Source organism: Meriones unguiculatus, chromosome 8 (assembly GCF_030254825.1).
Source record: "Meriones unguiculatus strain TT.TT164.6M chromosome 8, Bangor_MerUng_6.1, whole genome shotgun sequence".
Taxonomy (NCBI): Eukaryota; Metazoa; Chordata; class Mammalia; order Rodentia; family Muridae; genus Meriones; species Meriones unguiculatus.
In genome coordinates this window covers 24,329,914-24,343,288 of record NC_083356.1, presented here as the reverse complement: position 1 = coordinate 24,343,288, position 13,375 = coordinate 24,329,914, and the positions used below count along the sequence as shown (strand labels likewise).

Genomic DNA, 13,375 nt, shown 5'->3' with positions numbered 1-13,375 from the left:
ACAGGGGATTCCACAGAGCTCCTGAGGTAGGGCCTTGAAGGTAATTGTCTATGGCAGCAGGGTAACACAGATAAATGAATGGTACAGTAGAGAAGTTGACATGTGAGAGGGGCAAGGAAGGGGAAACAAGATTTCTGACCTGAGTGGTTATAAGGAGGGCTGTGTAGACCCCGGGGCAGAACTGGGATACACTGGCAATGGCTGAGGACAAACATAGGAGGTGCAAGTTGTCCCACAGTGTCAGGAATAGTCCTTCCTCAGTGATGATATGGAAGGTAGCTGCCTACAAGGCATCAGGGTACCTCATTCCTCCAGGCAATCTCTTCTCACCAACCTTCTCCCTAACCTATATTAGATTTTCACCAAAACAAAGCTATGGTAGTCTCCAAAGAATTTTCCTGACAAAAGGAAGTTATTAAGCACAGAACAATCTCTTAATTCCAAAAGAAACAATTGTAAGTCTTGGTTTTGTTTAAAAGGCCCTTTCAAATCAATGCAATTCAATAATCCTCTCTCAACAAAGAATGGGGTTTTATTCCCCTTGCAGTGCACTCCTGTGCATGTGGGCAGAAACTCAGCCCTTTAGGAACATTCTTGGCATCTCCTGGGGGGGCAACATTCAATCAAGATACTCAGAAAATAAAAGGTGGATGAGGGCAGGGAGCCCAGGAACTGACATCCAAAGCCAGGCGTGGGTGGGACCTAAACATGTCCACAGCGGGTGCTTCAGAGAAAAGGAGAACCCAGTCTCAAAAGCCCCATGGACCATGTGGACTCTGAAGAAAGGAGGGACCTAGCAAGTGGCCAACATATATGTGTATGTCTTACGGGGAGGTTTGGCGGGTGGAGGGAGAGCACCATGAATTAAGGAAAGCCCAGCTTGCTCACAGAATTGGAGTCTGTGTGCAGCAGACATGCCATGGCAAGTTAAATAGGTAAGAAAAACTTGCCAGCTGTTTGCGAACTGCTCACAGTGCTTCCCAGCCAGCTAGGACTCAACGCCATAAGCAACAGGGAGGTACCAGTGTTTAGCAGCCTCCTACTGACTGGAGATACAGCCAGCTAGGTTTAACTGGTGACTGTGACAGTGTCTAAGGAGGAATGATAAAGATGGCAATCACTCCTAAGGCCCCTTCTCAGTAGCCCAGGTTCTTAGATGAGAGAGCTCTGGTTCTGTGGAAGCAGCGTATCCTCTGTTCTTGTCCCTAGAGAAGCTCACGATTTGTCCAAACAAGCATCTCCCAATGAACATAATGAGCATCAAGTACACATAAAGTGGAGTTTGCAGCAGGAAAAGGCATGTTTCCGCTCTCCAAACGCTAACAGTGAGGGCGTCACATAAACTGAATGGCTTGGCTATGACAGATAACCCACACACAGAAGAATGAGGCCAGTTTACACTTTAAGTCAGACATAAAAATTAATTCTAGACAGATCAAAGATGTCAACATAAGAGCTAAAATTACAAAATGCTTAGAAGAAAAGATAGGGGTAAACTTTCATGATTTTTGAATCAGCAATGGATTCTTAAACATCACATCAAAGTCTGAGCTGTGAGAAGCAACAGATAAGCTGAACTTCAAAGTTAAAATTTTTGTGCCAAAGATAGACAATGTAACTAACAAAGTGAAAACAAAACCACAGAATGGGAGAACACACTTGTAAAGTGTATATATGATAAGAAACTTGAATCCAGAACATAGGATGAATTCATAATTCATAATAAAAACATGATTAAAGTATGGATAATAAAGATGGAATTTAATTCAATAGCAATGTGTATGTAGCTACTGTGCAGGCCAACAGTCCCAACTCTAGCTGCAAGCTGGGTGTGGTGGAATATGCCTGTTATCCGAACATTCCTTAGGCAGGAGAACTGCAAATTCCAGGGCAACCTGAGTTGTGTAGTGAAAATGTCTCAAAAACAAACAAAAAACAACCTACAACAAACAAATAAGCAAAAATTTAAAACACCAAACCCCACAGTGAGCGAGGCAGTCAGGACAGAGCGTGACTTCATGTGGCACAGAAGAGGCTATAGTTACTGACAGGCTTGGGTTACCCCATTGGGTAGCACTCCCTAAAGAATTGCATGTCAGTATACTTCCAGCCAAAACCCCAACAGAACACATTTTTATGGGATACGTGAAGGCTGGGGCTGGGGCAGGTGGATGAATGGAGATAGGGTCTTTGCCGTCCCTCACAAATCTGCAGGCTTGAGAGATGGGAGGTGTCACAGATTAGTGAAGCAAGACTCCAGCCAAGAGGGCCAAGAGGCCCAGCTATCAGTGAAAAAAAAAAAAAAAAAACAAAAAAAACAAAACATACAGATCCACACAGATTGATGATGAATGTAAAAAATCTTAAAACCTTCAAAGAACAGCCTTGAAGCAGATGAGGGTTTCTTCACAAAACTCCAGGGAAAAAGCAACATGATACCTAATCTATCTTCCAGAAGCCCACTCAAAGTAACACAACCTGTGTGGAAGCGCAAGGGCAGAAGAAGGCGAGCTCTACGGTACCTCTAGCAGGCTCTGCTCCCCACAACGAGCAGCAGCCTGCACAGCAGAACAGCCAACAGCCTACCTGCCAGGAGAAATCTCCAGCAGTGCAGACTGAGGCAAGCTCAGTTTCTTCAAGTAGATGAAGACAGACACTAAATCCATGCTGGCTAGAGCAGGGCTGCCGTGCTGAGAAGCAATCAATAATGAGCGCCACAAAGAACATCTGTCTCCACAGGCAAACTGGACACACAGACAACGTGGCCACCAGGAGCCCTCGTGGGCCGTGAGCATGTCCGCACTGCCGTGGCCCAGGTCTAGGGTACTCAGTGGCACTGCTTCCCTGTAGGGCTCTCTGTGCACTATGTGCAACAGGGAATCTTGGGACACTGCTGTGAGGACATGGGTGGGATGCTTCATTAGTAACTCTGCCATGAGAGGAAGAGTCCACGGCTGGGACCAGGTGCAGAAGGCCTGGGCAGAGCAGAACAGCCACCATCATCAGGTGCAGTCAGCATGTGACAGAAGTCAATGCTGCGACACATTTTTAATCCTAGTTCTCAGGAGGTATAGGCAGGTGGATGTCTGTGAGTTTAAGGCCAACCAGGGCTACACTAAATCTTTTTCAAAAACCAAAGAAGTCAATGGAAGCACATGGGTTAGCTAACGTGCCCTTAGTGCCTCAGAACCTCCAGGACATGACCAGAGGCTGTGAAGGCTTGGAAAAGGGAAAGCAGTCTTTAATAAGGTACCAAAAAACTGGCTCATAGTCAGCTATAGTGGTGCACACTTTTAATCCCAGCACTTGGGAGGCAGAGGCGGGGATCTCTAAGTTCAAGATCATCCTGGTCTTCAGAGTGAGAAGAAGGACAGCCAGGGCTACACAGAGAAACAGTGTCTCAAACAGTGAAAAAAAGAAAAAAGAAATTGGATCACTGGATCCAAGAAATTGAAGTCCAAAAGTCAGGTCAACACTTCACGCCATACCCAAGAACAAACTCCAGATTGATCGGCAATCCACGGACTTGATGTGACTCAGCGGTAGAGCACTTGCTTAGCACCCATGAGGCCCTGCATTTCACTCAGAGCACAGGACAAACAAACAACAGCAGCAGCAACACCTGGCATTGGGAAACTGAGTAAAAGAAACAAAAGGTCTTAAAATGGACTGGGACGTATGTAGGATGTCAGTTTGGTCTATTGTCAGGGACCTACAATCTAAGCTGCACAACGGCACGGGCCTCTCAGCAAGTGTTTGCCTCAGTGCTGTAAGACACGGCAGCCTATTGGGTATTCATACGAGCCCTGGTGTTGTTGCTGTTTCTTCATTTCATTTTTTATGTCTATGGGTATTTTGTTTCAATATGCCTGTGCACCGTGTGCGTGCAGTGCCTGCAGAGCCCAGGGGACAGTTTTACATCCCTGGAACTAGAGTTATAGATGGTTGTGGGTGGCCATGCGGGTTTTAGGAATAGACTCTCATCCTCTGGAAGAACAGCCAGTGCTCTTCACTGCTCCACTGTTTTAGGGTTTGGAGGCAGCGCCTCCTGTATCCAGAGCTGGCTGAGGATAACCACAAACTTGTGACCCTCCAGTGCTCTGCTTCCCTAGTCCTGGAGTTATGTTCCTGTACCACCAGGCTCATTTTATGCAGTGCTGGAGAGTGAATCTAGGGTTTTGTATACGTTAGGTAAGTACTCTAACCAGCTTAGCACAAGGATTACTTTTATATTGGTTAAGGGTACAGAAGTCATGAAAGGCTGGGGAAATCACTTAGATTAGAAAAGGCTAAGGAGCGTCAGGAGACAGAGGCAGGCAGGACTGACTGAGGAGTCTATACTACACAGGTGTAGAAAGAGCTATAAATAAAATAGGGGAAAAATACAACAGGGAATTTGTTGGCACTATGGTTCAGGGAGGCCGAGGAGATCAAAACCTTGTGTCAACATCAGCTCTGATCAGTGTTGTGTGCCCTGGTTATGTGAGACACCTGACAGACACAGACTCAATCAAGCATTAAAGGCCTATGGCAGAACACCTGTGACCTGTCCAAAAGTGACTCAGAAAAGGATGGGGTGACTGATGCTAACCCATACCAAGAACACACGGGCATTTCTGGGACTGTTCTTACAACTTTTCTTTCTCTTTCTTTCTTTAGTTTTTTGTTTGTTTGTTTGTTTGTTTGTTTAAGTGTGGAATTATTTCCAGATAAAAAGCTGAAAATTAGAAAAATAAAAACGAGCTATGATTACTGGTATCTGTATGGATTGATGCCTAGAATGACTGAGGAATTGGGCCCGGTTCCTATGTCCAGTCCAAACATCAGCATTCCTGAGGGGGATGAACTGGCCTCTATCAAGTGTGCAGGTATCACTGCAAGGAGGGGCTGTGCTGAGAACATTGGATTACAGAGATGGAAGCAGGAACAACCACGCTGAGGCCCTGAGAAGACATGTGTAAGTGGGCAGCCACATCACATGACTGGGAGAATTAGTAGGGGTGAGCCAAGAGCACTGGAGCCACATGGACTCTCCTGTGAGGGGTTGTTCCCTCCCATTTCCCCAGGGCCTCGACAATTCTCCAGCAGTGGACGCTGCCTCCTTACCTGGTACTTGAGCCTGGAATCCTGGCCTCCTGCTCATCGACATGGTGGCTTCTACAGTCATAATCCTGTGTCTGTGACATTGCCATCTGCTTCCTTAGTGCTGAGGCGAACAGTTGTCAGAGGACCATCAGGTTGCCTCCTCCAGCATCAGACAGGAAGAGGCCATACTAGGGAGAGAAGAAAGTGGCTAAGCACTGATGGAAAATTCAGGTATCAAGTAACAGCCCACACCACAAACATGGAATTGCAGTCCATCTTGCTCTCACTGCCAGGCAGCTGATCAAATGGAAAGCAATCCCCATGCCTCAAAACTCCCAGGGAGGCCACTCCCAGGGAAGTGCTTAGTGCCCAGTCAGCATCTCTTACACAGAGGAGGATCCGCAGGCTAATGGCCACTGTTGGGAGTCCACTTGGGCCAGGCAGGTGCATATGAGCTTCAAGAGCTGCAAAGCCAGAGGATGCAGTAGACTACCCAGGCCTCACTACGTATGACACTCGGACCCCTGCTCAGGATGCCATACGCAGGAAGCTACTGTGGACATGAAGTTGAGCATGATATGCATAAAACACAGGGTATGGTACCACACAGAGTGAAAATCACATGCAAGGCACATACATTTTTCCTGCGACAGCGAACAGGCTTGCTAAGAGATAGACTGTGCTGATTAGAACACAGGTGGATATAGAACCCTTGATCCTATACTCATCCAAGATATAAAGCAATCCAAGTTATAAATGTGAAGGCAGAAAGAAAAGCCAGAGAATCTAAAAACAGGAACACTAAACATGCAACAACAACAACAAAAAAATCCCACAGATAAAACGATAAAGAAGCATTGACGATACAGCAGAAAGTAGAGAACAGTTGCAGAAACAGCTCCATTTCCTTCTTCAGGTAAGGGCTCATTACAAGCATATGGAATAAAGCACCCAACAAACTTACTGGGAAAAACCCCAAAAGCTAGCAGTGCTCAAAGGGTAAGGAAGAGAGCACTCCCGGCCTCCTGCTGGGTCTGGAGAGGTCACCCATTCCTGGTGGCGGCTCGCAGAACCCTCTACAGGAGAAGCACATGCATCTACCTGACCCAAGGCACCCTTAGAACGGAGCTGCAATCGTTCTCAGAGGCCACTGTGACAATGCCAGCGGCACTGTCACAACAGACATGGGAGGGACACTCCAAGTGCACACCAATTCCGTAGTGGTGAGAGTGAACCCATGTACATATTAGGATTTCCTTCAATGAAGGGCAAAAGCAGTTGTTGCTACTACAATCAGACCAACAGGCTCTGCCAGCTAGTGCCAGGAGGGAACCAGGGGTCGCACACTGTCTCCAGCCAAGGCACTACTTACACAGTGCTGATTAGGGAAGCTCACAGAGCTGTAGGCAGGTTCTTGCTTTCACTTCTCTGTGTATCTCCCCCTCTACCACCCCCACCAGCACACAGCCAGGGAACAGAGTATCACTAGGGCTCTGTCTTCTTACCCTCTACCAGTTCCTAGATGGTATTAGAATGAAGCCCTCTTCCAAAATGGGGATAATCCAAACATACTAACTGCTAATTTAAGGGCAAATCTGTAGAGGTTCAAATCACCAGGTAAATCAGAAAAGGCGGCACACGCCTGTAATCCGAGCATGGGGGGGGGGAGCCATTACAACAAAGAACAATGAAATTCTGAAAATCATTAAGTCATTCCTTAAAAACATATATTCTACTAAACTAGAAATCTAAAAAAAAAAAAAAAAAAAAAATATGAATTCCTAGGTATATCACCTAACAAATTTACACTCATACTTGGACCAGAGGGTAAGCTTTCCCATTCCAAGTCTGACCCAAGGAAGCACTGATCCTTGACATGGCTATGCCCATGTCAATACACATTCACTTTATCCATCAGGGCTTTCTCAGCTCCCCACAGTTCTTGAATTCAGTTTGTAAGTATCTGTGTTGAGAATATTTGCATCTCTGCTTACCAGGGAATTGGTCTATACTTTTCTTGTGTTAGTCATGTTGATATTGTGTCTTGATCTGGTGATGCTAGCTTTTTAAAAGTTTGGTTATACTCCATTTTTCCCTTTTTCTGTTTTATAGGCCGGTGTGGCCTTGGTTGTGGAGTGGTGAGCATAGCCTGCCTTCCATAGGTATTAGTTCTTTTTTAAAGATCTGGTAAATTTGTTAGGTGATACAGCTAACAAAAGAATTCAGACAGCCAAAGCAATACCAAACAAAAGGGTACTGCTGGAAGATTGCCATACCGGATTTCAAATCATACTAGAGCTATAGTAATAAAAACAGCATGGTGTTAACACAAAAACAGACCCATAACTAGATCAATGGAATAGCATTAAAGACCTAGATATAAGGCCATGAAACTGTAGCCATCAATTTTTGATGAGGATATCGAAGTACATATAGAAGCAAAAGTATCTTCGACAAATAGCGCTGAGAAAACTGTATAGATGTATGTAGAAGAATGAAACTAGATCTTCCTTTCATCCTGCACAAAAATCAATTCTAAACACATCAGTGATGTCAACATAAGACTTGAAACTGCTAGAGGAAAAAGTAGAGAAACACTTCAAGACATATGCATAAACAAAAGCTGTCTAAATAGAAGAGTGCAGATTGTTTCTAAAAATATTTATTTCATTATTTTAAATTTTAGGTGTGTGTGTGCGAGAGAGAGAGAGAGAGCAAGTGAGTGTGCACGTGAGTGTAGGTGCTTCTGGAGGGCAGAGGAGTGGTATCTCCTCAAGATGGAGTTACAGAGGGTTGAGGCCAACTGGCATGGCTGTTGGGAATCAAATTCGGGTCTTCTGGAAAATAAGCAAATACTTTGAGCCATCTCTTCAGCCCTAGAAATACAAATTGTTAGTTAACAGGTTTTTTTTTTTTTTTTACAAGTGTTCAACATCCTTAGCCATCATGGAAATGCAAATCAGTAATATTCTGAGATTATTATCTGACCTCAGTCAGAATCAGTGTCCTCAAGAAAACAAGCGACAACAAATGCGGGTGAGATGTGGGAAAAGAAGAAAGCTTATCCACTGCTGGTAAGAATTTAAAGTTGTGTAGCCACCTTGAAAATCACTGTGGAGGTTTTTCAAAAAGCTAAAAATAGAACTACCATATGACCCAGTTACATCATACCTGGGCACAAACCCAAAAGCCTAATTCCTACTACAGAGATACTTGCAAGCCTGTGTTCACTGCCACTCTAGAAAGCAGAACCAGCCTAGATACTGGTTCACTAATAGTGGATCATGAAAATGTGGTGCACTGGGGATGGAGAAATAGGAAGGTTGTGGAAGAAAGGCTAGAACTGAGAACATACTGAGTACGGTGGTCCAGGCTCAGAAAGATATACGTCACACATTCTTGAGATCGGGAGATGCCTGGGGATGGTGTAGAACACACGTGATATTATAGTAGATGGGAGAAACATTGGGGATAGAAAGGTCTAAGAGTGAATACAGGCAGAGGGATAGGGAATAGAAGAGGGCTGCATGGGATGAGGGGACGGTTAACTGAAACTAAGGATGTATAAAAAGACCTTATCCACTACTTTGCAAGCTAATTTAAAATGTCATTTTTAAAAATGGAGGCACCCTACATTAATGAATAATGCCCTCCCAGAAACCACAGGCTATTATATGAAAATCCCAGCACTCCAGCAGAGACAGGACAACTCATACAAACCCAAGGGCCAGTTGGCCTGGCACACGCAGTGAACAAGAAACTGTGTCAACCAAGGCGGAAGGCAAGCAATAACAAGTCATAACCTTTGACCTCCGCATGCGCGGTGAGGCATGGACACACACATACAGAAATGAAAGTCAGTGTCCACTGGGCAGGTGTTATATGCCTATAAACTTAGCACCTTGGAAGCAGGGGCAGGAGGAGGATTATGAGTTCCAGGTAAATTTATGCTACAAGAAAAAACCCTTTTTAAGACAGGATTTCTCTGTGTAGACCAGGCTGGTCTTGAACTCAAAGATCTGCCTGCCTCTGCCTCCAGAGTGCTGGATTAAAGGTGTGTGCCATCCCCCTTTTAAAACCGGATGGTGGTTATCAATCCCTTGTGCTGGGTTGAAGACATTCTCCTGTATATTACTTCTTGAATCAGAAAACAACAGTGGCTTTTGTAAAACATTTTTGTTTATTGATATTATTATTTCTGGATAACAACTGAATTCCAGCTTTCGTTTTGTTTTTCAAGATAGAATTTCTCTGTGTAGCCTTGGCTGTCCTGGAACTCACTCGAACTCAGAGACCCACCTGCCTCTGCCTCTTGAGTTCCAGGATTAAAGGTATGTGCCACCGCCACCACCACCTGACTACAGGAATTTTTAAAAGATTTTTTTATATGCACGTGTGTGCACATGTGTTTGGGTGTACATGTCTGTGTGAGTGTAGTGGTCAGAGGAGAGAACTTGCTGTCCTCTAGCACTGTCTACTTGCTGCTCTAGGACAGGCCCTGTCTCTGAACACGGAGCTCACATTTTCTCTGCTCGACTGGAAGCCAGCAGGCCCAGGCTCTTCTTGTCTCTATCCACTTCTGAGCTGGGTTACAGGCGTGTGCGGGAGGCCGGGCTTGTTATGTGGTGATCCACACTGTTGTGACCCACTGCTCAGCACCAATATTGAAAATAACAGTTTTTCTGGTTTTCCCTAATCTATCTGGCTAAAAATTGATCAATTTTACTAATTTTTAAAAGTTTTTAAACTTTTTTTTTCTTGCTTTAATGTAACTTCATTTTCTTTTTCTTTTTTTTTTTTTTTTCCTGGTCATGTATCTCAGGTTGTCCTGGAGCTCTGCCTGCCTCCGATTCCCTAGTCCTGGGATTAAAGGCGTGGCCACCACCCTTGGCTATTGTCATTCATGTAGTTTTTTAAATAAACAAAACATTTTTAGATCTTAGTTTTATTTATGTGTATAAGTATCTTGCCAAGTGCATCGTTTGGCCAGAAGAAAGCACTGGGGTCCCCTGGAACTACACTTTCAGATGGTTGTGAGCTGGTTTGTAAGTGCTGGAAAGTGACCCCAGGCTGGTCCTCTGCAAGAGCAGCCAGTGCTCTTAACAGCTGAGTCCTCTCTCCAGACCCTTTAGTTTCTTTTTTTCTTTTGCTGTTGTTTTTTGAGACAGGGTTTTCCTGTGTAGCCTTGGCTGTTCTGGACTCACTCTGTAGACCAGGCTGGCCTCTCGAACGCCTCTGTCTCCCAGAGCGCTGGGATTACAAGTGTGAGTCACTAGGACCAGCCCCTTCTAGTTTCTTTATGTCAAAATATAGTTTAATTATTTGTGTCTTAAAAAGGCACGAGAGAGATGGGTCAACGGTTAAGCACAACGACTGCTCTTACAGAGGACCTAGGTTCAATTCACATCATCTATATGGAGGCTCAAAGGGTCCCTGATGCCCTTCTTCTGACCTGCTCAGGTAATGCAGATCAGATGTGGTGTACGCATTTATTCCCAGCACTTGGGAGGCAGAGACTGGGGTCTCTAAGTTCAAGGCCAGCAGCCTGGTCTACAGAACAAGTTCCAGGACAGTCAGAGACACACACACACACACACACACACACACACACACACACACGAATCTGCCTCAAAAATAGATAAACAAACAAATAATACATAATAATAGATAGCTGGATGAATGAGTGGGTGGCTGGATGGATGGATGGATGAATGACATCGCAGAATAAAACTCCAGTCTGGGCGTTAGGGGGAGCGCTGTGGCCCAGCACTCTGGGAGACAGAGGCAGGCGGAGCTCTTTGAGGAACCTTAAAACAGAAAGCGTATACTACGTTGCCCCGTCTCAACCCAAACTCACTCCAATTCGGAGGTTAGTGTTAAAACTTCTAAATAGCTTTCATGACTCATAACATCCGACCAATTGGGATGTGATATATTTTAATTCCAAAAAAATAAAAAAAATTTTTTTTTTTTTTCTGGGGGCTGGAGAGATGGCTCAGCAGTGAAGAGCGCGAGTTAGTCCTCCAGACGTCCTGGGTGCAGTTCCCAGCACCCACATGGCAGCTCACAACAGAGAAACTACGGTTCCGGAAGATCCAGCACACTCTTCTGGCCTCCGTGTGTACCAGGCACACACACGGTACACAGACATGACACAGACAGAACACCAATATACATAAATTTTTTTTTAAGTTTTCTGATTTATCTTTATTTTCCCTTTGATTCATGAATTATACAGAATAATAAATGCCAGTTTTCCAGAGTTCTGTTTTGTTTGTTGAGACAGAGTCTGGGCTTGTGCTCTATCTTCCTGCCTCAGTCTTCCAATGGCTGGGTTTATGGTGGATGGCGCTACGCTCAGACCCTCCAGGTGTTACTGGTTTCTAATTTAGTTTCACTCTTGTTAGAAAGATTATTATAATTTGAATGTTCAACTTTGTTAAGATGTTTGATGGTCCAGGCAGGGAGTGGCAGTACACAACTTTAGTCCCAGCATTTGGGAGGCAGAGGCAGGTGGATCTTTGAGTTCCAGGCCAGCCAAAGCTACACAGAGAAACCCTGTCTCAACCCACATGCCCCTCCCACAAAATATATATATATTTGACAGCACTGAAAAGGTTTATTCTGATAAATATTCACAGAATATTCATATTCACAAGACAATTGTTTTCCTCAAGCACCAGAACAAAACATACGATGGGTAGAGAGCTTTGTCAAGTCAGGTGTCGATGCTTGGTAGTGCTGACATTAACTTGGTCTTTGTTCATCCATTTGCTGACAAAATCGGAATCTTCATTCCAATGGTGTGACTACAGACCATCCATTTCTTTTTGAGGTTCTCAGTTTTTCTTCATGCCTTTATATCTCTATTAGGTGCAAAATACTTAAGGTTTTATTAATAAATCGACCCATTTATTATTGGTATGGTTAAAACCTAACACATCTGTTTTCTACTCATCTGTTGTTTTGTGCCCTTTCCTCTCATATTATTTTTGTTGTTATATTTGTTTTATATTTGAGATGGGGGTCCATGTTGCCCAGACTGGCCTTGAACTTGTTTGTCAGGTGATCCTCTTGCCTCAGACTCCTGAGCAGCTGGAACTGCAGGAATGCAACCTCATCAAGCTGTATTACGTGCTACACGATTTAGCTTTCCCTCCATTGTTGCCTTAACAGTAATCTTTTTTTTTTCTTTTTGCTATTTTAGTAAATTCTCTAGGGCATACAGTGTTTATATTTATCACAGCGTACCTGTAAGCAACAGTTTACCACTTCAAACATTTAAGTTTACCCTTCCTCCTCTCCTACCTCTTTTCTATTTGTCATATATTTCATTTCCACATCTTATAAGCTTTCTACTTTGCTGTAATATCACTGCTCTTAAACAATTGCATTTTGACAAGATTTAAATACTCACCACGGATGTGCCCAGTCACAATTCCTGACATTCTTTAACCTTTTGTGTACACCCAGATTTATATTTGGTTTAATTTTCCCTAAGCCTATAGTATTTTTAACATTTCTTCCCAGTGAGGATCCCCCACTAAGGAACTGTTTTAGTACTTACAATTGATCCAGTCTCAACTGAAGAAGATATTTACTGTAATCCCATCTGATTTAAGTGTAGCAGCTGGGTACTAAGCATGTAAACATAGGAGTCTGTGAGGGCCACCACAGAAGGTATAGGTTTGTGTGTTGAAAAGAGCAGGACCTAGGCTAGGTGGGGAAGACTAGAAGGTGTGGCCCTGCTGGAGGAGGTGTGCCACTGGGGGAGGGCTGTGAAGTCTCTGCCTGCTGCCCATGGCTCAGGATGTAAAACTCTAGCTAATGCTCTGGTGGCATGCCTGTCTGCTTCCTGTTATGATGGACTCACCCTCTAAAACTGTAAGCAAGCCCCAAAATTAAATGCTTCTTTTTATAAGTTGCTTTGGTCATGGTGTTTCTTCACAGCAACAGAACAGCAACAAGACACCTTCCTTCGCCAGCTAGCTCTTGCTTCCCTTTTCCCTTACATTGCTGGAGAATATTTCTTTTCCACATCTGGACAGGAACCACTGGCTATCAACTAGTATCTCTGCTGTCCTGGCCCTTCTGCCCAGCTTTGTTTCCCAAACTCTCTACTTTTCTCATATAGCATGCTTTTCCAATAGCCTGTTCTCCAGGGGAGAATATTTATCTTATTTTTTGCTGCTATTAATGGAGGGGTTCTCCTGCTGTTTACTATCTACTCTCCTCAGCTCTGCCAGCTCACTTTGTCTACTGACATTGTTTAAGCATTTTTTTCTGTTAT

General features: G+C 44.2%; 1 protein-coding gene across 5 annotated transcripts in view; it reads right to left on the bottom strand.

The window, feature by feature from the left end:
* Window positions 1-13,375, bottom strand: part of Arhgap39 (Rho GTPase activating protein 39) — a 92,474-nt gene that overhangs the window by 41,721 nt on the left and 37,378 nt on the right. For all 5 annotated transcript variants that reach the window (XM_021659026.2, XM_021659029.2, XM_060389190.1 and 2 more), the window contains exon 2: window positions 5,107-5,273. In XM_021659026.2, coding sequence (XP_021514701.1) covers window positions 5,107-5,192 — 86 coding nt within the window. In that variant the 5' untranslated portion in view covers window positions 5,193-5,273. The remainder of the gene's footprint in view (window positions 1-5,106; window positions 5,274-13,375) is intronic.